Below are 22,528 nucleotides of genomic sequence, written 5' to 3'. Positions count from 1 at the left end.
TATTATTTTTAATATTATTATGTATATTAAATTTTTCACCTTTTTCAAATCGCGTTTAATTTATTAAATATATACAATATAATGATCATAGCAAAAACCAGGCAATTTATTTTTCATGTAAATATTACCCAAACAGCACACATATCCAAAATACATCCAAAGGATATCCAGAAGACGTCTTGTAGTCCCAAAAACATCCTCTGGACGTCTTTTGGATATGTTGTGCTATCTGGGTAAAAATGTTTATATAGATTTATCCAGAACTTGACAATAAGAATGATGGCTTTCTAGTAGTAGTACAACCAGCAACAATGACAGTCTTGATTTTAACAATTTTAATTTATTGAAAGATGAACACAAGGGAACCCAGACAGCAGGATCTCCAGAAAGAGTTCAAAAAGTATTCTCTTTTTTGAATTTTTTATGATCTGCTAAAATAATTACAAAAAATTGTCTAAAAGTGCTTTCATAATCAGCTCATTTTGACATTATATAATATGATGCGTGAAAACAAAAAACACGCATCACCCAACCTGACTCGGCTGGATTCTTGTTGGTCATCCGTATATGTTCGTCGATTATTCTCTTTGTTATTTATATTTACCCACACAGTACTTTCTAAGTCTCGCAGTTTGCAGTGCATACAAAACACGCAGTGTGTGAAATTGTTCCTGGTACAACGATCTTTGACGCAATTTTTCACATGTAATTTTTTGAGGTATATTTGTTTCCAGTAAACAAGAAATTATTGAAAGTTCAGAAATAGGATTGAAAATTATTGAGAAGAATTAAATAAAATTCAGCATCATCGTAAATAAATTCTTCTCAGTAATTTTCAATTCTATTTCTGAACTTTCAATAATTTCTTGTTTACTAGGTTATATGCATAGAAAGCTCTTTATGATGAAATCAAAATCAGCTCTGAAGTCGACGCATTTGAGTACATTATGAGCACGTTCTAACCACCTTCTGATCTAAATTTATCAATTCAGAAAAATTTTTGGAACTCTTTAGGAGTATTATATGAGGTCATCATGCTGTCTGGGTTGGTTATTATATTATATAATATAATAACCAATTATGTATTATGTAAAAGTTATGTTTAAAAGTATTATGTATATATATATATATATATATATATAAAGAAATAATAATAAAATATTAAAATATTATATATATAACAAGTTTAAAAATATTCTATTCTAAAATAATTACTCAAGTAGCAAATGATCGTCATCTGATGTTTTTATTATTTGCTACTTGAGTAATTATTTTAAAATAAAATATTTTTAAACTTGTTATATTTTAGTATTTTATTATTAATATTTTTTTACATAATACTTTCAAACATAACTTTTACATAATACTTCTTATATAAACTATATTAAGATATATATGTTAAAATATAAAATCCAAATATACATATGTATATTTGTAATACTCTCTTATAAAAATACATTTAGTACTTATAAAAATATATATTTGTAATACTACTTATATTACTATTTATATGTCACTTTATACCATACCATTTTTTTTCAATAAATAACTGAGGCGATCCCCTGCGTGCCGCAACCATTCTTGAATAACTTTTTGCACCTGATAAAGACTGCAATTTTCTATCGTAGAAATGTAATCTAAAATAATTATAAAATTATGTTTAAATTACAAATTTTTTAATACTTTAATATTGAAAATTGTTGTAGAAAAATAAAGATTTAAATTGTTACATTTCAATTGTTAGATTAATCTAACAATTGTATGTGTATATATAGATTTGTTTTTTATAATTGAAATTTATTTAAAGAAACGTAACTAATTTACTGTGTTAATTATAACATACTTTTTAAACTTATATTTATAATATTTTTGTTTTTAATTACCTATAATAATGCTAGCAAATGTTGTGTCTTTTATTGGTATTGATTGTTTTTGTCCTGTCCACGATAATTTTTTCGAAACATTATCATCTAGAATAAATTTCATAATATTTCTTGTCTTATTAGCATACGTCGTTCCTCCAATTGTTGAAATTTTCTTTTTCTGCAACATAAAAACCAGATGTAAAATAGTGATTAATTTATCCAGATAGGACACTGATATCTATACATTGAAATGCGCCGTGATAGTTCAGTTTTAAAGCAACATTGAATAAAAAAATACTTACAAACTGCTTTCTGATTTCCCTGTCTTGTTGAAGCTTTTCTTCAAATTTGGAATAATCTTCTATTGTCATCAGAGGTAAAGGAGGTAATAATTTTGTGTCACATTTAAGAGTACTCTCACACGCAACATCCTTATTTTCAATAAGATTAATGATAAAATCTAATTTTTTCGCTATTCTTATTGTATTCGTCGTAAATTTTTGTGTGAAAGTTTTTAGTGTCGTACGACATGCTTCTATATGAAATAGAAGATAAAATTATTAGTATAATTTACAATTTAAAAAAATTTTATTTTTAACAAAATTTTAAAGGATTAAAAAATGCGCAATATAAATTATGCACTAGCATCTTTATACTATAATATACAAATAATTAAAGTAACACAATACATACCGCAACAAATGTGACTATCATTTACAACATTAACATCATGAACATCATTGACATCATTAACATCATTGACGTCATCATCATTATCCACCTCCGCATTAATGTCATGAATATCACTCATGTCATGAATATCATTGACATCATTTACATTATATATCTCATTAATGTCATGAGCGTCATATACCTCATGAATATCATTATTGACATCATTGACATCACAAACACTATGTACACCTAAAATATAATATTCATTTATTTTTATTCTCTAAATACCCGGTAAAAAATTTCTCATACATAATTAGACAAAAATAGTACATATCTAATTATACAAAATTATATACCGAATTTGTCCATACATAAATAGATACACCTATATATAAATGAATATGAATATATATATTTATATATGATTATATAAAGGTGTGTATGAGTAAATATACATTTTCTTGTTTTATTTTGTTGTGTTTTTATTGCGCAAACATAAAGTACATAATCATACATACATCACATCATATATATATATATATACTCATACAGTACACAAAGATTGCATACACATTGCATCAATCTTTCATCGCAATGTTGCAATATTGCAAATTCACTGCAAAATGTTGTTGCATCATTGCTGTGGGATTGCAGCAACGTTAAAATGTCCGCTTTTAGGAAGATTGTAACGAAAGATTACAGTAATATTGCAATGTAATGAATTTGCAATAATGCATTGTTATTGCAATCTTAGAATAATGTTGCATATATTTTTATTTATTCGGACATTTATCTGTCCAATTTTTGAACAATCAGTTCAATATCTGAATTCCCTGTGTTGAGGTCGTATCAGAAAAATTAAACTGATAAAAATAATTACTATGTCTTTAATCTTACTAGCCACTCTTTGCAAGTTTCATATAATCATCATGACTAAAACTTAAATACGAGATAGATTTTGCAACGCGCGTCGCATAGCGGTAAACGAACGAACTAGCAATTACCGAATATTGCTATTGCAATGTTACTGGAATGTTGCTGTCACATTCTCATGAAATATTACAATTACAGGTTGCAATAATGTCTCAACAATATTACATTGCAACTTGCAAGATTGTAACATTGCTGCAATGTAATTGCAATGTTCTGTGCTGTATGGGCAGTAAGAGTGACTTGATGAGGTCCTTTCTTAAAAATCTCTTCTTTAAATACCCCAAGCACTAATTTTCGAACTATTTGTATCATTCATAAAATGTATTTATATCTCATGTTATTTATTTTTCTCATATTATTTAGAAATACAATATAAATAACATATATTTCTTATAAATGTAAAATAGTGTTTTTTTATTTTATTTTGTTTATATTCCTCTCTTGCATGCACGCGCGCAATGAGAAAAAGGTATAGAAACTTTTAGAAAAGTAAAATATTTTTAAATCAAGGCATTAAGTGAAATTAAGGAAAAAGTGACACAATTAGCCAGAATTTCTCGTTTATACAAAATCATATACAATTGCGTATGACTATATCTGAAATTTGCTTCTTACTTATATATGTTTATACATGATGCAAGACTTATACATAATCATATATTAGACTAACAGAGATTCATATATAATTATATATAAAATATTGTGGACATTATATATAAGTATGTATAAAAAGTACTTACATGTAATTCTATACTGCAGTCGTTCCATTTATATATATATATATATATATAACGTTTTATATTTCGTCATGTATAATTATACATATTTTTACACAATTATGTAAAATATTGTATAACTCTATTAAATGCTACATGATTATATATGAGAAATTTTTTACCGGGTAGTTCGTTTTTTTATTAAGAATATACATATACGAGGTGTTTCATAATATACAATCAATCTGTACATTAAAATATTAATAATATAAAATTTTAAAAACGAAATAAAAAAGTTCTTTGATTTTTTAATCCAAGCAACAGTTTCTAAAATATAAATATTAAAAATTAGTCACTAAAGTTTCATGGTTAATTCGCGGTTAAAAGCGGTCGTTTTAAATTCTTAATTTTAAATTCTTATGTTGTAAAAACTATTACTTGGATTGAAAAATCGCAAAGAACTTTTCTTATTTTGTTCTTTGAGAACTTTCATGTAGTAATATTTTAATTCGCAAATTACGGGACACCTTGTATATAGAATATAAATGGTTAACAGATATTGTATACATACCTCCAAGTTCCTCTGTCTCGCAAGTTGAAGGAAGCACTATCACACTGTTTATATTTTCTGTAAAATATTATATTACAAATTGTAAATTTATTAAATTTTGTGTTTATATATAAAATATCAAAGTTAACTTTTTTCATCATCAATCATTTTTGGAACACATTGTTATTTGTTATTACAGATATACAAATTACATAATGTTAATATGAATAAAAATAAATTATACATACCATTTTGTTTTTTATAATTATTCATTTCATTGGATGCTAGTATGTAAGTAGAACATGATGCCACAGCAGCAATATTTTTTGATAAGTGTTCTATAAAAAGTACAAATAAAAGAAAGATTTTATAAAATACAGATAATAAAAAATTTAATCATAGATAAAAGTTTTATATGTATAACTATGAGCATTTTTTACATAAAATTAATTATTGTCGTTTTCAACATAAAAAAAATATTTTTATGTTGGAAATATTATTTTTTAAAATTTTAAGTAATATATTATTATTTATTGTTTCAGGTTAAATAAGTCATTATAATTTAGGGAAAAAAGATACGTACTGTCCTGTTTTCTATTGTTGGGATATTGTTTACGTTGTTCTGACAATGAGATGTATGCAGAAGAGGGAGGTGGTATGCGTCGTCTTTTTTTTGTTGTATGTTCTGTAAAATATATATTTAATATTATTAATAGGAATATAAACTTATATACTGAAGAAATAAAAGAGTAAAAAAAAAATATAAATTACTACCGTTGGTAGTATCGTCCAATTCATCATGAAAAGCAGGTCTTTTTATTGTTCTTTTTTGCGGGTTTTTTTCTGGTTGTTGGTTGAGGATTTCCAATTGTCCCTCTTCCGAGGTAGAGACATAAATAGCATGATCTTCCATTTTTCGAGCTATATCATACGTTTCTATGAAAAATTATAAACATATTTTATGACATTAAAAATTTATAACATTAAATGTTTCATGTCCGGTTCCACTAACGTAGATTAACTTTAATCTTGGTTCAACTTACTCTTCACCTTTTTCTAATTCTTAGAATTAGGTTAGAATTAAAGTTAATCTACGTTGATGGAACCGGGCATCAGACATTTTTTTTGTAATATAATTAATTGTTTATAATTACTATATGGTCCAGTAATGCGTCGATAATCCAGTGTAATCCAATTATTTTGCGGCTGAATGCTTTTCATTATTGCCTTTGTCACATTAATAGTTTTTGGAGGCCATAAAAATGTCTGAGTATTAAAATTTACCCACTGCTGCGGTATTGTCGAGCACCAATCGTCGTAAAATATGATGTAGTACATGATCTGAAATAAACATTTTTGTGATAATGATTATTATGTTTAAAATGTTTTTTATTATATTTTATTTTATTAAATATTTCTCCTTTATACTCAATATGCTTACAATTATATATGCAAAAGAGGCATTATGTAATTATCGCCATTATAAAAAACTTCTAAACCTTTATTGTCTATTTCTATTACAGATACTATTTTAAGATCTGGTGTTTCTCTATTTGTTATATGTATATTTTCATATCTTGAGAATTGCAAGGATACATAGATATCGATTAAAGATCTAGATATTTTTTTCCCAAGACAATTGGATTTTTATCTTTTAAACCAAAATATTTTATAGAAAAAATAGATCCATCTTTTAAATAGCAACAATTATTTGAAGATTTAGTTGTTAATGTAAAATTTTTAAATTTTATTTTTTTGTATAATTTGCACAATAATTGATTGTTTGTATTTTGACATTGTAAAAGGAGGCTTCTCCCATCTGGCTTTATAAGTAACGGCTCATCAGTATTGGAACTGTTATAATTATTTGTACATTTCATCGCGTTCATGGATTCTATTATTTAGTTGCAATAGCGGTTTTTCTAATTTGCGCAACATTTTTTTTATATCTTTTATGTAATTCTCAAAGGAGAATGCACTAAATGTATCAAGGAAACCATATATCTTAACATCATGACAGACATTAATTAGATTGTGAACATTGTAGACTCTATATTATCCTTACCATATAATATTTTAAATATTTTAACAAAATATATTAATAATAATAATGTGCATATATATTATTACGCAAGCAATCTGTTGTATTACATAGAATACGTATGGCAGTATGTAAAGCACAGAAATGTTTAAAGTAATCTTCTTTTAAGTGTTTGCGTAAAATTATGGGACCAAATATAAAAGAAACATTCTAAATTCCGTTGCTTTCCAACGATCTAATTCATTTAAACCTCGTGGATAACGGCTAAATTCGATCGGTATAAATTTACGTAATGTTATTAAATCGTTAGATAATGTCTTTATATCTGCTGCACGTAACCGTAATATATGGTTTCTTTTAATCCATAAATACACACACACACACACAACACACACACAGCATTTTTTTTTTTCATCACTCCTAAACATATCAAATGCATATAATCTAATGAAAAAGTATTAATCATATCTATAGGCAAATCTTCAAAGGGCGAAACGGAAACATAATGTTCTTTATTTTTCCGATTGCGGATCAAAAAAACCATTTTATGCTTGTAATAATCACCTTCACAACAACAATTCCTGCAACTAATATATGCATTATGCCCTTTCGTTCCAGTAACAAAAGATTTTGCAGGAGCATCACAAATAACCGCTCTGATTTTTATATAATATTTTTTATCTTAAAAAAAAAGCCTTTTTTTTGTAGGATGCGGTATTTATTACAAAATTTTTGTAATAGATCGTTTGCATCTGTAGGTTTCTTATAACTGTAGTAGGCACCAATTAAAAAGAGTTTTGTTATGAATTCTATATTATAGATTTGGCCAAGTATAGGCAATAATTGACTCTGCGAACTTTTAGAAAGAAGAAAGCCATCAATATTTATATTTAATTCGATAACATTACTTATATTTTTATACATTCCAATTTTTCGCGTAATGCTTTTTCTAAACCATAATAAAAAAAAATGTCCAGCTCCACATTCACAGAAAAATGTGTTTTTAGGTGTGCCTAAAATAGTTCTGGTATTACTAGGCAATTCATTGTGACCTTCTTCCCGTAGAATTTTTAATAAAGCTGTGAAAGATTTTTATGTTACATTGTACTCAGTAGCCCAAATATGCAATCGTTGCTGCAAAGTGTCTTTTCGTATCTTAGTATTATTATATAAACAAAATTCCTCTGTAGATTTGATATTATTTTCTGCGTTATCTGCATTTAGCATGCATCTAGACTCGACTTTATGTAATTCTATTGTATTTAAATTATTATTATATTCTGTTGTAATTAAATTTTGTCTTTTTAAAAAACATTTCGTAGAAGTGTGCTTGTCATTATTTTGTTTTACATAAAGCATTAAACGACGATATTTTTGACTTCGAAATAAATCCCTAAATTTTTTTACGGGTATCTTATAAGTTTTATTATTTCTTAATACACACGCAAAAGTATTCTGCAAAAATTAAATTGTATTGTACATTGCAAATTATACATTGCCAAATTTGCGAAAGCACATTTATTTTTATTAAAAAATCAAAATCATATTTTCGCAGAAAAAGAAGTATTTTAAATAAATTGCAAGCGTATGGTATTAAAGAATTTGTATAATTTATCAAAGTCACTAAATTTTACCCTAAAAGATTAATTTCTAATAACAAAACTTTGTCAATATTTCTAATTCAGCTGTTCGACTATGACAGTTTGCTGTTCTCCGAACATCTCAGGTTCGATATCTCCTTTACTATATGTGTATCTAATTATTATTATTACGAGCCTATATACTTTTTATGTAATAATTTTAAAAAGTTGAAAGATGTATAGAGTTTGTTAATCATCTAGTTTATTAAGAAAAATTTAGAAAAAAATAAAAAATATATATCGAAACTATGAAATCATATGAGCAAAACAGTCAGTGCTGGATGTACGTGCAAAACATACAAAGTGATTATAAAGTAATTTCCTTATTTTAAAATTCCATAACTTCTAAATGGCTCGTCCGATTTCAATAAAATTTATCAAGGGCACTAATAAGTTCTGTTTGAAATTAAAAAAAAATGTTTTAAAAATTTTCAAAAAATGTCATTTTTGAGCTATAATTATCGATTTTTATTTGGCTTCTACGAATTCATCTGTGCTCTAATTGCATTCACAACGTTATTATGAGTTATGATGAATCTTTCTTAGTTCAATTTCTCACCTGTTTTCTGAGATCATTGGAATTCAAGCTCCATCACCACGTCAAGATGGAAATCCGTTGATGGAGTTATAATTTCTTTTTTTCGGGCTAATTTTAAATCTTTTTATTTGCTTTTTTTCATTTTGTTGAAGAAATTAACGATTAACAATTTAAATTTTTGACAATAAAAAAAAAAACAATGTAACTCAGCGCTTGCGCAGTGCTTGCATTAAAGTTGATTTTTTTTATCATCAAAAATTTAAATTGTTAATTTTTTCAACGAAATAAAAAAAAAGATTTAAATTAGCTCGAAAAAAAAATTATAACTCCATCAACGGGTTTCCACCTTGACGTGGTGATGGAGCTTGAATTCCAATGATCTCAGAAAACAGGTGAAAAATTGACCTAAGAGGGACCCATCATAACTCATAACAACATTGTAAATCTAATTAGAGCACGGATGAATTCGTAGAAACCAAATAAAAATCGATAATTATAGCTGAAAAATGACATTTTTTGAAAATTTTCAAAAAAATTATTTTTTAATTTCAAACAAAACTTATTAGTGCCATGAACACCTCTGATAAATTTTATTAGAATCAGACGAGCCATTTAGAAGTTATGGAATTTTAAAATAGGGAAGTTACTTTATAATCACCCTGTATATTATAAAGAAAGATATCAACACAACACAAACATGTTTCTGCCTCTACAGGCCTCCCTCGATGTAAATAACAATTATCTATACAATTCAAATTAAAACCCTGATGGAAATATTTTTCTAAAAATATAACGAAATTTTGCTGCAATGTATTTGAAAATTTTTCTCAATTGACCCCATTAATTAATTTCATAAATATTTCAGCAATTTTTTATTAAAAAGTAACAGTTTTCAGTTTAATTCAGTAAATTTCATAATGATAATTATTTAAAAACTCTTTTATTACTTTTCAGCACTATATTTTAACTTTCTTTATATCTCATAGTATTATATTAAATTTTCATACGGAAAATTATGATTTATTTTGAAATATAATTTTTCAAAAACTTTTATTTTACTTTTCATTGATTTCATAGTACTTTCAGCAAAATATTTTCATCAGGGAAAATATAGAGAGTCGTACACATTTTATAATAAAATTAATTAATAACGCATTCAAATATAAAAAATAAAACTTGTAAAATGATTATTGGTTATTAAGATAGTAAATTAAATCGCACTATTAATAAATCTAGATTCAAAGATAATTTTTTAAAAATTTATCTAATATTTTATTTGGTGGAACATTACCTCAATTTAGAAGAAATGATTAATGCCCTGTTTGCCTTTGTTTGACGTTTTTTGTATTCGCCCAGAAAACACTTATAAACCCACACAATATTACGTCGTCTTATATTTGTCTGAGAGACATCTTAAAATCACTCAGACGTCTTACGAAATTGTCAAAAAGACGTATTTAAAACGTCTCTGCAACAATTTTCGACGATTTAAAAACGTCTTTGAGATGTCTCTTGATTTGTCTTACAAGACGTCTGTGAGATTTATTTTAAGATGTCCTTAAGACAAACGTTTTATTAAGATGACGATTTTATACTCAAGTAGCTTATTCTATAATAACCTATCAAATAGGTTATTATATTATATAACTAATTATAATAATAAAAAAACATCAGATGACGATCATTTGCTACTTAAGTAATTATTTTAGAATAAAATATTTTTAAACTTGTTCCCACACAACACGTATGTTTTAACAACGTTCTGTAGACGTCTATTTTATTATGTCTTTGAGGCATTATTTAAAGATGATGTACAAACGTCTGACGGATCTTTTGTAATGGAGGATTCACACTGTTTCCGATGTCCGACGTACGACGTCTGATGTCCAATAACAGAGCTTGTTTTCTAGAAATTCTAGCTAGAGATATTTTATCGTCCAGAAAACAAGCTCTATTATTGGATATCGGACGTCGTATGTCGGATATCGGACGCAGTGTGAATCCTCACTATGACGTCACTAAAAGGCCTCATAAAGTCGTCTACTATGGCAATTCTGGGAGAGATGCATAACGTACAATTTTATTCAGCTATGCCTAATTTAGATCGGAGGATGATCCTACTTGTGGAGTGGATATATAGTTTAACCCAAATAATTTTTTTTTAATTGATAACAAAATGAGCCACAAGTAAAATCATTCTCTGGACTAAACAGAGCATTAATTGCAAAGTGCTTAAATAAAATATTGTAAAACCAAGGACTTCAAGGAATCCAAGATGATGAGGTGATGGACTGTCAGGTAATAATAATAAAGTAATATAAGGTAATTTGAAACTATAGTTTATATTTTATAATAATAATTTTTTAACCTATATATGTCTCTTATGCTCTGTTTGACATTGCTAGATTAGATTAACTACTTCACTCAACTGGGTCAAAAATAACATTTTCCATAATCCAAGGTAATCATTGTTTTTTTAGTTAATTACTATTTTTATATATAAAATGTATAAAATTATATAAATAAGAGTAAATTGAAAATCTAATTTATACTCTGTAATGGTAATAATAATTTTGTAACCTATAATTTTATTGCAGTATGCTTGAACCCAGTGAGCAAAATATTAGCAATATGCTAGCAGTATCACTTAAGTGACAATGTCAATATTCAACAACTTGAGGTATGTCCAGTTAAAAATTTTTTTAGTTTATGATTAAATAACTTGATGTATAAGTGAAAGCTGTTACCTTCATTTTTATTTAGATTTTGACATTACCATTTCTTGCACACAATATACAACTGTTTTCAAACACATTTCTAGTCTTGACTCCTTTAAGCAGAAATTTGATATTGACATTTCTTGTACTAAGCCATAGATATATATTATATATGTAACAATATTATGAAATACTGTACTTATATTATATATATAATATCATTCATTAAATAGATATATTTAATGATATTATTACGTATAATTTAATATTATTATTATGTATAATTATATGTATTTATATATCAGGATATTGCATGTGAGAGTACTTTTAAATGTAACACAAAATTATTACTTCCTTTACCTCTGATGACCATAGAAGATTATTCCAAATTTGAAGAGGAGCTTCAGCAAGATAGGAAAATCAGAAAACAGTTTGTAAGTTTTTTATTCAATGTTGCTTTAAAACTGAACTATCACGGCGCATTTCAATGTATAGAATTTAATGCCTTATCTGGATAAATTAATCACTATTTTGCATCTGATTTTTATGTCGCAAAAAAAGAAAATTTCAACAATTGAAGGAACTACATATGCTAATAAAACGAGAAATATTCTCAAATTTATTTTAGGTGATAACGTTTTCAAAAAATAGTCGTGAACAGGAAAAAACAATCAACACCAATGAAAGACACATTTGCTAGTATTATTATAGGTAACTAAAAACAAAAATATTATAAATGTAAGTTTAAAAAGTATGTTTTAATTAACACAGTAAATGTTACTTTTCTTTAAATAAATTTCAATTATGAAAAACAAATCAATATATACAATTGATCAATTGAGATCAATCTAACAATTGAAATGTAACAATTGTTATATTTAAATCTTTATATTTTAACAACAGTTTTCAATATTAAAGTTTAAAAAAATTGTAATTTAAACATAATTTTGTAATTATTTCAGATTACAATTCTACGGTAGAAAATTGCGGTCTTCATCAAGTATACAAAGTTATTCAAGAATGGTTGCGGCACGCAGGAGATCGCCTCAATTAGTTATTGAAAAAGTGACATAAATAAGTAGTATTACAAATATATATTTTTATAAGTATTAAATATATTTTTATGTGTTACAAATACAGGGTGTCCCATTTTAAGTGGGCGCCCCGAATAACTTCGAAGGAAGTGATTTTCAAAGAAAATGACCCAGACAAAAGTTGTTGGGTTTGGAGGGGACATCCGATGGTGACATTAGTTTAACCTAGAATGTACGTGCCAAGGACATATGGAGGTCAACTTTGTTTTTTTAAATGGAACACCCTATTTTTGATTCCAAAATCTAATAGCTGGTGTCAAGAGCTTTTCAAAACACTATAATGAAGTTATTTTTCATTAAGTACTTTTCGAGTTATAAGACTTGTAAATTACAGTATTTTGACATAAAATATAAAATATCTTGTAAAACATTCAGTTTTTGAGAATGTTACCATAATACTTTTATGCACAAAATAATGAGACAAATGAATTGGAATAAAGAAAACACATTGGTTTTAAAAAAAAGTATGCAGTTGCATGTTGCAAATTACATATTTTTTCTTGAAAGCAACTATGTGTTTTCTTTATACCAATTGATTCGTCTCATTATTTTATGCATAAAAGTATTGAGGTAAGATTCCCGAAAATTGAATGTTTTACAAGAGATATTTTATATTTTATGTCAAAATGCTGTAACGTTCAAGCCTCATAATTCGAAAAGTACTTAATGAAAAATAACTTTATTATAGTGTTTTGAAAAGCTTTTGAGACCAGCTATTAGATTTTGGAATCAAAAATAGGGTGTTTTATTTAAAAAAACAAAGTTGACCTCTATATGACCTTGGCACGTACATCCTAGGTTAAACCAATGTCACCATCGGATGTCCCCCTCCAAACCCAACAACTTTTGTCTGGGTCATTTTCTTTGAAAATCACTTCCTTCGAAGTTATTCGAGGTGCCCATTTAAAATGAAACACCCTTATACATATGTATATTTGGATTTTATATTTTAACATATACATATATCTTAATATAGTTTATATAAGAAGTATTATGTAAAAGTATTATGTTCAAAAGTGTTATGTAAAGAAATATTAATAATAAAATATTAATAACAAGTTTAAAAATATTCTATTCTAAAATAATTACTCAAGTAGCAAATAATCGTCATCTGATGTTTCTTTATTATCATAATTGATTATTATATTATATGAGTATAAAATCATTACATTAATAAAACGTTTGTCTTAAGGGCATCTTAAAATAAGTCTCACAGACGTCTTATAAGACAAATCAAGAGACATCTTAAAGACGTTTTTAAATCGTCGAAAATTGTGGCATAAGACGTCTCATAGACGTTTTAAATACGTCTCTTTGACAGTTTCGTAAGACGTCTGAGTGATATTAAGATGTCTATCAGACGAATATAAAACGACATAATGTTGTGTGGGTATAAATGTATATTCAAATATTTTTAGAAGTTAAAAAATTGTATTGTTAATTATATAACTGTTTTATTAAAGACTTTTTTTAAAGATAAATAAAACCTTTAATGCTTGCAATAATTATTTTTGAAATATAAATTATTTTGTGTAGCAAATCTATGATTTACGATTTAGGTTAGTAATCTTTTACATTTAAGAGAGAAATCAAACAGCGTAGGTTTATTTGCTTAAACACTTTCATTAAACTTTACACATGATTTACATGGATTGCGGTTAGTGCGTGTCTTTTTTGGTTTATAGAAAATATTTAAAATGTCTTTTCCTAATCTTGATACATTTCCGAATTCTTTGTTTAATACTTTCTAGACGTGCGCTCGGAATTAGTTGCACATTTCGGGCCGATTCTAAAGACGACGCCTCCTGTCCCCCACTACCGCCCGGCCGCTGGCGGCCGAGCCGCCGATAGCTCTGGTTCAGGAGCGTTTTATATTAAAGCCTAAGCAGAATGGCTGTCTTATAATTTTAAGACAGCCTTAAGTCTTTGTCTCGAAGTGACGCACAATACTGTCTTGTGTCTCGAGTCTTAAACGTATATACACCGTGTCACGCTGCAAAAAGTACGTGTGATAAACGAATATATATAAAAAAGAACTATATATATACACAACTACTAATAAAAGGTAAATATTTCATAAACATTTATAATATAATATATTTAAATCTGTTAAATATGTAATAACAATTTTATGCATTGCAATGTATTTCAATAAATGAATATAACCTAACTTTTTTATAAAAAGGATTTATTAAAGGTTATACTTATTTATAAATCAAATTTTTGATCCAATATTATATGTTTAAACTTAATTGTATATCTAATTATTATATAATTATTTAATCAAAATTATCTTGTTATTTAAATTGTATTACATGGATTGACAAATTAAATCTATATATCTATAGTATCTAGTACATTAGTATACTTTTTTGTTAATTGTTTCAGTCAATTAAAATGGAAGATCATGAATATTGCGAATCTAACATATGTGAATCATATGTATACAGTCAAGAGATATCAAATGAACAAGAAAATATTGCTATAGAAAAAAAAAATGGTGATGCTTTTCTCATTAAATTATACAGAGAACGCCCATTTTTATACAATAAAAGACATAATGATTTTAAAGACAGAATAATTAAAGATAACGCTTGGAATGAAATGTCTAAAATTATGCTAAATAAAAATTATAGTAAGTTATAAATGTTATTTTTTTTAATAATATATTTTTTATCACATTTTATTGCTAATTTATATTATGGATAAGTAAATATGATAATGGATTTAAGTATCTCAAAATTTTCAGGTAATTTTTATACACCTGAATACTGCCAAACTAGATGTACATCTTTAAGAAATCAATACAATCGTGAGAAACGAATCTTGAATGGTCAATATAAAAGTGGAAGTGCTGCTTCAACTCACAAACTCTTTGTATTTTTTTCCCAATTGTCATTTCTTGACAATTATGTCAGACAGCGAAGGTTTGTAGTTATTATTGCTTAAAAATTTTTTTTTAATAGTATAATATATACTTATATATTTTTATATTTTTAGAACGCATAGTAATATAAAAGCGATTGAAACTTCATCTTCTACATCATCTTCGGAGTTATCAGTCAATATTCCAAAATTTAATGAAGTATTTCATAAAATATCAAGCGATTCTGAAAAAGAAGATAATTCTAATAATGAGGAGAAAAACAAAGAAAATATTCTTAAAAAATTAAATACAAAACCTGTGAAATACAAGAAACGCAAAATAGATGAAACGAAAGAATTTGAAAATATGTTTTCATCAGTTACACAAAAACTTGTCAATGTTTTGGATAACAAATATGAAAATGAAGATGAAGCATTTAGTCGGTTTATTATTGCTCACTTGTCAAATCTTCCACAAACTGAAAAAAATATCAGGAAGAAAATGATAACAGATGCTTTATTTGCTTCATTACAAAAAACGTAATATGTCTGTTATATATTTAACGCGTGATTTTTCTTTTTACATTTATTATTGAAACATTCATTTTATACAAAAGTTTTTTATTTTTTTATATTATCAATAATAATATCAAAAATATTATAAAGATTTTGAGTTTAATTTGCTACTGCCATCAAGACAATACTATAATATTTTTTGTAATTAAAATACAGGGCTTGTTCGTTTTAGCTACACTGGGGCTGCTCTGGTTCTGCTCTACACAGGATAATACAGGACAGATAAATAGTTTGTCCTGTATTATCTTGTTTAGAGCAGACCCAGAGCTGCCCCAGTACAGCTAAAACGAACAAGCCCACAGACTTCCTGAATTTCGAGGGCATTGCAAAGTGATGTGCTTCTCATCTACTGCCCTCACACAATTTGGCACATTCCATCTGTTCCAAAAGCCTTCAGCATAAGACTTCCATTCTTTTTCATTTGGTTGTGTTAAATATATTGGTTCTAATACATTTATTAGAACTTGGCATATTTCTTTAATTAGCATACGCACTGTCGACTCACCAACTCGAAATGCTAAAGCGATAAATAAGGGAAGATCTCCAGTGGCAAGATATCTAAGAAAAATTTGTTATTATAATATCCACATTATTATTACTATTATTGATTATAATGAAATACTATCAAGATACGTTTCGAGTGAGATAGTTAATTATCTGTTTTAAAATCTACATCTTTTCTATTTGACAATAAGTATGTACAAGTAATAAATACTATTTTAATTTATACGTAACTAGTCTAAGATAATTTTTTAATACCTATTTAAACCCTATTTTTGTTACCTTAATAAAATTTGTATTTAATTGTTTTGAAATAAAAAATTAAAGTTCAAGTACAAAAATTGTTAAACTACCTTAACACTATTAATAGTCTTTATTCTGCAGGAAGTGCTCGATAGTGGTTTTTTGTTAAATAAGGTTCAGTTAATTGAAGTAGTTTGTTAAATATTGGTAAAGTCATTCTTGTATAACGGAAAAATAAATCTTCATCTTTTTTCAAATTTTGAAAGTGTTTCATAATCTCCGTATTTGTACCTTAATTGATTTATAGGTTTTACATGCCATTTTCTTTCATACTTTACATGTCTTTTTTGCGTTTTAATTTGTATATAAACATCCAAAATAAAACAATCAATAAAAATTGTTTCTTTCTTTGCATTATTTTGCACTAGAAATTTTTTTGTAAAAGATTTAATTTTAACATTATAATTGGTGTGTGTGGGGGGGGGGGAGGAAAGTGCGCGTGCTGTACAAATATTTATTCCTATAATTATATTAATCAAAATTTATATAAAATAAAAAAAATATAACAGTATGTTCTAATTTTAATTTGTTAAGTTAAAGCATAAAATGTCTTGTTAAACTGTTTAGAAAAAAAATAGTTATATAATTTTAATAACAAAATAATTGAGATTACATATAAAATAATTATATATACATATAATTAGATTTAGACATATAATATTAGATCAAAAATTTGATTTATGAATAAGTATAACCTTTAATAAATACTTTTTATAAAGAAGTTAGGTTATATTCATTTATTGAAATACATTGAAATGCATAAAATTGTTATTACATATTTAACAGATTTATATATATTATATATTATAAATATTATATATTATAAATATTTATAAAATATTCACCTTTTATTAGTAGTTGTATATATATATATATATATATATATATATATATATATATTGTTTTTTTTTATATATATTTGTTTATCACACGTACTTTTTGCAGCGTGACATGATGTATATACGTTTAAGACTCGAGACACAAGACAGTATTGTGCGTCACTTCGAGACAAAGATTTAAGGCTGTCTTAAAATTATAAGACAGCCATTCTGCTTAGGCCCTTAGAAATAGGCTGGATTGTTTAGGCATCTCTCAGGAAATCGTAACATTTTTTTCACTACATAAATAATGTTTATTTTTATTAATACATAATATACAGGGTGCGTCAGCTAAATCCGGACAAAATTAAATTAGAATTCCTTGCTACGTGTGAATTTAGGAACAAATGATTGTTAATGTTTGCGTTAGTCAAATGTTTGTGTAAAACGTGTATAACCTTTAAAATGTCCGAGTTAATAAAATCAAGTGCGGAATACAATCGAAGAGCGGCGATAATTGAAGCGCTTCGCGCCGGACGTTCGCCGATCGAAATTATTCGGTTCTTCAAGTACTCGAGATCGACAAAAGTGAGTCGAAGGAACGACCGTTGGCTCGCCCGTGATCCCGAGGATGTCCCCATAATAGGCAGGACGAAGTTTCCAGCCAATGTTCACGTCTTAAGCGTCGTCTCTAATGAGGGTGATGTCATGCCACCGTATTTCTTTAAAAAGGGAGAAACCATCACGAAGGAGGTTTACCTCCGGATTTTGAGGACTGTAATAAAGCCATGGATGGAAACTACGGCCTCCGGGAGGCCGTACATTTTTCAACAAGACGGTGCACCGGCTCACACAAGCCAATTAGTGCAAATTAACTTAACGATAACGTGGATGCGTTTTGGTCCAAGGAATTCTGGCCTCCTAATAGTCCGGATTTAAACCCCCTAGATTATTATGTTTGGGGCGTTATTGAAAGATTGTCTAACAAGTCCAGGCACCCCAATGTGGCAACTCTTCAAGCCACTATTGAAGCAGCATTCGTTGATTTAGACAAGGAGCAGTTGAAAAGAGCGTGCTCGCGCTTCAGGCAAAGGATTGAAGCAGTGATCGCAGCAAACGGGGGTTATATAGAATAATTGTACTCAGAGAGGATCCCTTAAGCAACGTACAAAAAAATATTTCATAATTTCAAGTTTTTTCTGAGTCTAAAGAGTGTTTTAATAAACAATTTGTTTTGTCCGGATTTAGCTGACGCACCCTGTATATATTTAATTATTAATAAAAATAAACATTATTTATGTAACAAAGAAAATATTACTATTTTTTGAGAGGTGCTTCAACAACCGAGCCTATTTCTTATATAAAACGCTCCTGCGCCAGAGCTATCGGCGGCTCGACCGACAGCGGCCGAGCGGTAGTGGGGGAACAGGAGGCGTCGTCTCTTGAATTGGCCCGAAATGTGCAACTAATTCCGAGCGCTGTTCTAGACTATCAATAACGTAACTCTATTGGTTTAATAAAAATGCTCGCTCAAAGTCCGGTTTAATTATTTATTTTTGAATTATTCTATACTATACGTTTATATATAATGGTAATATTATAATATTATTTTTATTAAATATACAACCCACACGAAACAAAAAGCTCTAATGGATATCCACTAGATGTTCATCATGGAGATTCGAAACCTCTATTAAATGTCTATGTAATCTCCTATAGATGTCTACTACATCCACAGTTCCGCATTACATACCTCTATTCGACATCCATTAAATATATTCATAGATATCATATGGAGCAATCATAGATGTTCCATAGATATTTCATAGAGCTTTGATGGATTGTAGTTTCAATTCGTCATTAATAAAATTATTTGGAAGTAAAGTCACAAATATGATTGCGAGATAGTCTTGTTTATATAGGTGTTAACAGAATGTCACGACTGTGAGACAGTCGAGAACTGTGAAACAGTCGAGAACATGGTGACATTCTGTTAACACCTACATAAACAAGACTATCTCGCAATCACATTTGTGACTTTACTTCCAAATAATTTTATTAATGACGAATTGAAACCACAATCTTTCTACTAAACAGATTTGTAACGTTAGCACTAAAGATGGCTGAATGATCAGCCGAAACGTTTGACATCGACGATGCCCTAACAATATTCGTTACTATGGATACTGATACTTTTATTAAACATCGATAACAGCCCTGGTGAAAAATATTCTCAGAATTTTTCATAAAAATTTTCAGATTTTTTAAAAAAATTTTATAACTTTTTCAGAAAATTTTAAGATTTTTTATATGAATTGGCACTTTTCAGAAAAGTTCAGAAAAGAAATAAAAATATATGAAAATATATGAATAAATTCATTATTTCTCATATTTTCCAGATCTATATATTAAAGCCCGTGTCCACGATGCAAGAAATTGGTTCGAGTTTTTGGCTTAAAATGGTTGGATTGCTTCAAGAAATGTGTAACCAATCAACTTGCTGTTTTTCCATAAGAACTTCGATTTAATTGGCTATACATTTCTCGGATCAAGAACTTGGACCAATTTCTTGCATCGTGGACACAGGCCTTTAGAAATATCAAATATTTTTACAAGTTGAAAAATATACGATTTATCAGCTTTTATTTTTCTACCTTATTTTTGAATGCATTTCATTTAGCAATGTAAAAACGTGTCATTCTATATTTATTTTCTAGTAGATATCGAACATAGAATGTCACGTTAACATGACATAGAATGTCACGTTAATACATGTTTTATTCTGTGTTTGACATCCAATGAAAAAGATAGAATAGAAATATATACTTGCGTTAATTTGTACCGTTAAATGAAATGTACTGTAAGGCAGGGCAAAATATGGAAGCTGATAAATCGTAAATTTTTTTTAGAAATATATATAAATATAAATATAAATATATATATATATATATATATATATATATATATATACAGGGTGTCCCAAAAATTTTGACACAGCGGCCGTATGCTGGTAGAGCAGACCAAACTGAACCGAAAAATCCTCTACCATTTTACAATTTTCACAAGGGTTAAAGAGATATTAATTATTAAAGATTACCGAATGCGAACGCACGGCTGAGATAAGTAAGTATGCAATTGCATGTTGCAAACTACATATTTTTTCTTGAAAGCAACTATGTGTTTTCTTTATACCAATTGATTCGTCTCATTATTTTATGCATAAAAGTATTAAGGTAAGATTCCCAAAAATTGAATGTTTTACAAGATATTTTGTATTTTATGTCAAAATACTGTAATTTACAAGCCTCACAACTCGAAAAGTACTTAATGAAAAATAACTTCATTATAGTGTTTTGAAAAGCTCTTGACACCAGCTATTAGATTTTGGAATCAAAAATAGGGGTTTCTATTTAAAAAACCTAACCTAACCTTGAAATGACCTTGAAGGTCAAGCTCAAGGTCAAATTGAAGGTCACCGTTGAATTCCTCGTTGAAAATTATTTCAGAAATGACCTTGACCTTTTTCAAAAATACCTTACATGAGAAAATATTCAGCCGTCCCGGGACTTAATTGACACCCTGTATATATATATATATATATATATATATATATATATATGTGGATTGAGTCTTCCCAGGACTCAAGTTATATATCTAATTTTTCGGCATACAAAGATCTATATTCACTCAGTTATTACTATAGTACAAATCATTTTTGAATGTATGAGCTCTGAAGTTTTATATAAGCAAAAATGTCTATCCAAGACATTCGGAAATTTCCAGGACATTATATTATATATAAAGCAAAGAAATAAAATTTCCAGCACATATTTAAAAAAAAAAGTTAATTACATCTTGAACCACTGCGTAGATCAGAGCTTGGCACGATTTTCACATTTCGGTCGATTTTCGTAAGCTAACGCCTACCGGCTCCCCACTATGTTTTGAGACAACGCACGTGAGGCTTTGCCTCAGGTACGACGCATCTGTAACACGATGAGATTCGATATCCCCTGTCAAATATCAATACTTTAAACTCGATTTGTAAAATCTTTTTCTTTTTATAATTAATTTAATAACAAAGTTTCAAAATTCTCGATTATTACATTTACAAAATGAGAATCCTAAAATATTATTAAATTATATTCAATAGATTGGATTTGTTAAATGTTCCAGAGACTCTTCCTAAATTATAAATTAATAAATAATTGTTAATTTAAATTGAATAAGACGTTTTTATTAAAAACGTCTTAGATCATGTTTAATGTATTTATATTTGGCAGTCAGAGAGCACGGAACCTCATCGCGTTAGAAATGCGTTGTACCTGAGGCAGAGCGTTGTATGCGTTGTCTCAAGATGTAGTGGGGAGCCGGTAGGCGTTAGCTTACGGAAATCGGACGAAATGTGCAGATCGTGCTAAACTCTGGCGTAGATTTTATAACGGTAAATTGTAAATAATACTAGTTTTAAACAATGAAGAAGTAACATTAACAAAAGTAATGATATTTACCATCATTTACTACTTACTGTTACTACCATCTGTTAATTTGTGAACATTTATACAGTGATGGCAAAAAATTCCGGAACGGTCTCAGAATTATCTCAGAAAATATTGATTTACTGAAAAAATGTTTCAAACAAAAAAAGTAGAGTTATAAAAAATCTATTAGCAGATGATATTTATTTGACCTTGGG

At 27.7% G+C, this 22,528-nt stretch overlaps 3 protein-coding genes and 1 long non-coding RNA gene across 10 annotated transcripts in view; 3 read left to right on the top strand and 1 right to left on the bottom strand.

Annotated features, from left to right (window-relative positions):
• Positions 1-1,411: 1,411 nt before the first annotated feature.
• Positions 1,412-10,849, bottom strand: LOC105674972 (eukaryotic translation initiation factor 2-alpha kinase PK4-like). Of its 2 annotated transcripts, XM_067351014.1 has the most exons (11): positions 10,696-10,812; positions 10,250-10,320; positions 5,894-6,080; positions 5,514-5,675; positions 5,323-5,424; positions 4,988-5,077; positions 4,761-4,817; positions 2,559-2,789; positions 2,168-2,400; positions 1,884-2,043; positions 1,412-1,637 (listed from the first exon to the last, which is right to left on the bottom strand). In XM_067351014.1, exons 3-11 carry the CDS (start codon positions 6,075-6,077, stop codon positions 1,519-1,521), a joined length of 1,338 nt encoding a protein of 445 aa, XP_067207115.1. In that variant the 5' UTR covers positions 6,078-6,080; positions 10,250-10,320; positions 10,696-10,812; the 3' UTR covers positions 1,412-1,518. The 2 variants fall into 2 exon arrangements, with proteins under 2 accessions (XP_067207115.1, XP_067207116.1); XM_067351015.1 differs by having other exon boundaries at positions 5,514-5,660; positions 10,250-10,849.
• A 132-nt stretch (positions 10,850-10,981) lies between these two features.
• On the top strand, positions 10,982-13,838 carry LOC105674971 (uncharacterized). The gene is made up of 6 exons (XR_001101210.2): positions 10,982-11,256; positions 11,364-11,419; positions 11,556-11,638; positions 11,981-12,109; positions 12,304-12,386; positions 12,638-13,838. It is a non-coding gene; the product is annotated as an uncharacterized lncRNA (long non-coding RNA).
• A 385-nt stretch (positions 13,839-14,223) lies between these two features.
• LOC105668526 (putative nuclease HARBI1) overlaps positions 14,224-22,528 on the top strand; it is a 28,914-nt gene continuing 20,609 nt past the window's right edge. Inside the window, exons 1-4 of one of the 6 annotated variants that reach the window (XM_067351018.1) lie at positions 14,224-14,426; positions 14,521-14,834; positions 15,158-15,404; positions 15,519-15,696. The gene's annotated coding sequence lies outside the window, so the exon portion shown is untranslated. Of the gene's footprint in view, positions 14,835-15,157; positions 15,405-15,518; positions 15,697-15,769; positions 16,938-20,208; positions 20,956-22,528 lie in introns of those variants that run through there. The other 5 variants (XR_010889001.1, XR_010889000.1, XM_067351016.1 and 2 more) reach the window with 5 other exon arrangements.
• On the top strand, positions 17,952-19,747 carry LOC136998431 (uncharacterized). The gene has a single exon (XM_067351026.1). The coding sequence runs from the start codon at positions 18,250-18,252 to the stop codon at positions 18,769-18,771; it is 522 nt and encodes a 173-aa protein (XP_067207127.1). The 5' UTR covers positions 17,952-18,249; the 3' UTR covers positions 18,772-19,747.

This window comes from Linepithema humile, chromosome 3 (assembly GCF_040581485.1).
Source record: "Linepithema humile isolate Giens D197 chromosome 3, Lhum_UNIL_v1.0, whole genome shotgun sequence".
Taxonomy (NCBI): domain Eukaryota; kingdom Metazoa; phylum Arthropoda; class Insecta; order Hymenoptera; family Formicidae; genus Linepithema; species Linepithema humile.
The sequence above is the reverse complement of the archived record's forward strand: the minus strand, read 5'-3'. Positions and strand labels throughout refer to the sequence as shown.

Coding starts and splice junctions, on each gene's coding strand:
- LOC105674972 (XM_067351014.1), bottom strand. CDS start 6,077: ATGTACTACATCATATTTTACGACGATTGGTGCTCGACAATACCGCAG. Junction 2,790..4,760: donor CGAGACAGAGGAACTTGGAG/GTATGTATACAA, acceptor ATTATATTTTAG/GTGTACATAGTGTTTGTGAT. Junction 1,638..1,883: donor ATTTGCTAGCATTATTATAG/GTAATTAAAAAC, acceptor TAATTATTTTAG/ATTACATTTCTACGATAGAA.
- LOC136998431 (XM_067351026.1), top strand. CDS start 18,250: ATGTTTGCGTTAGTCAAATGTTTGTGTAAAACGTGTATAACCTTTAAA.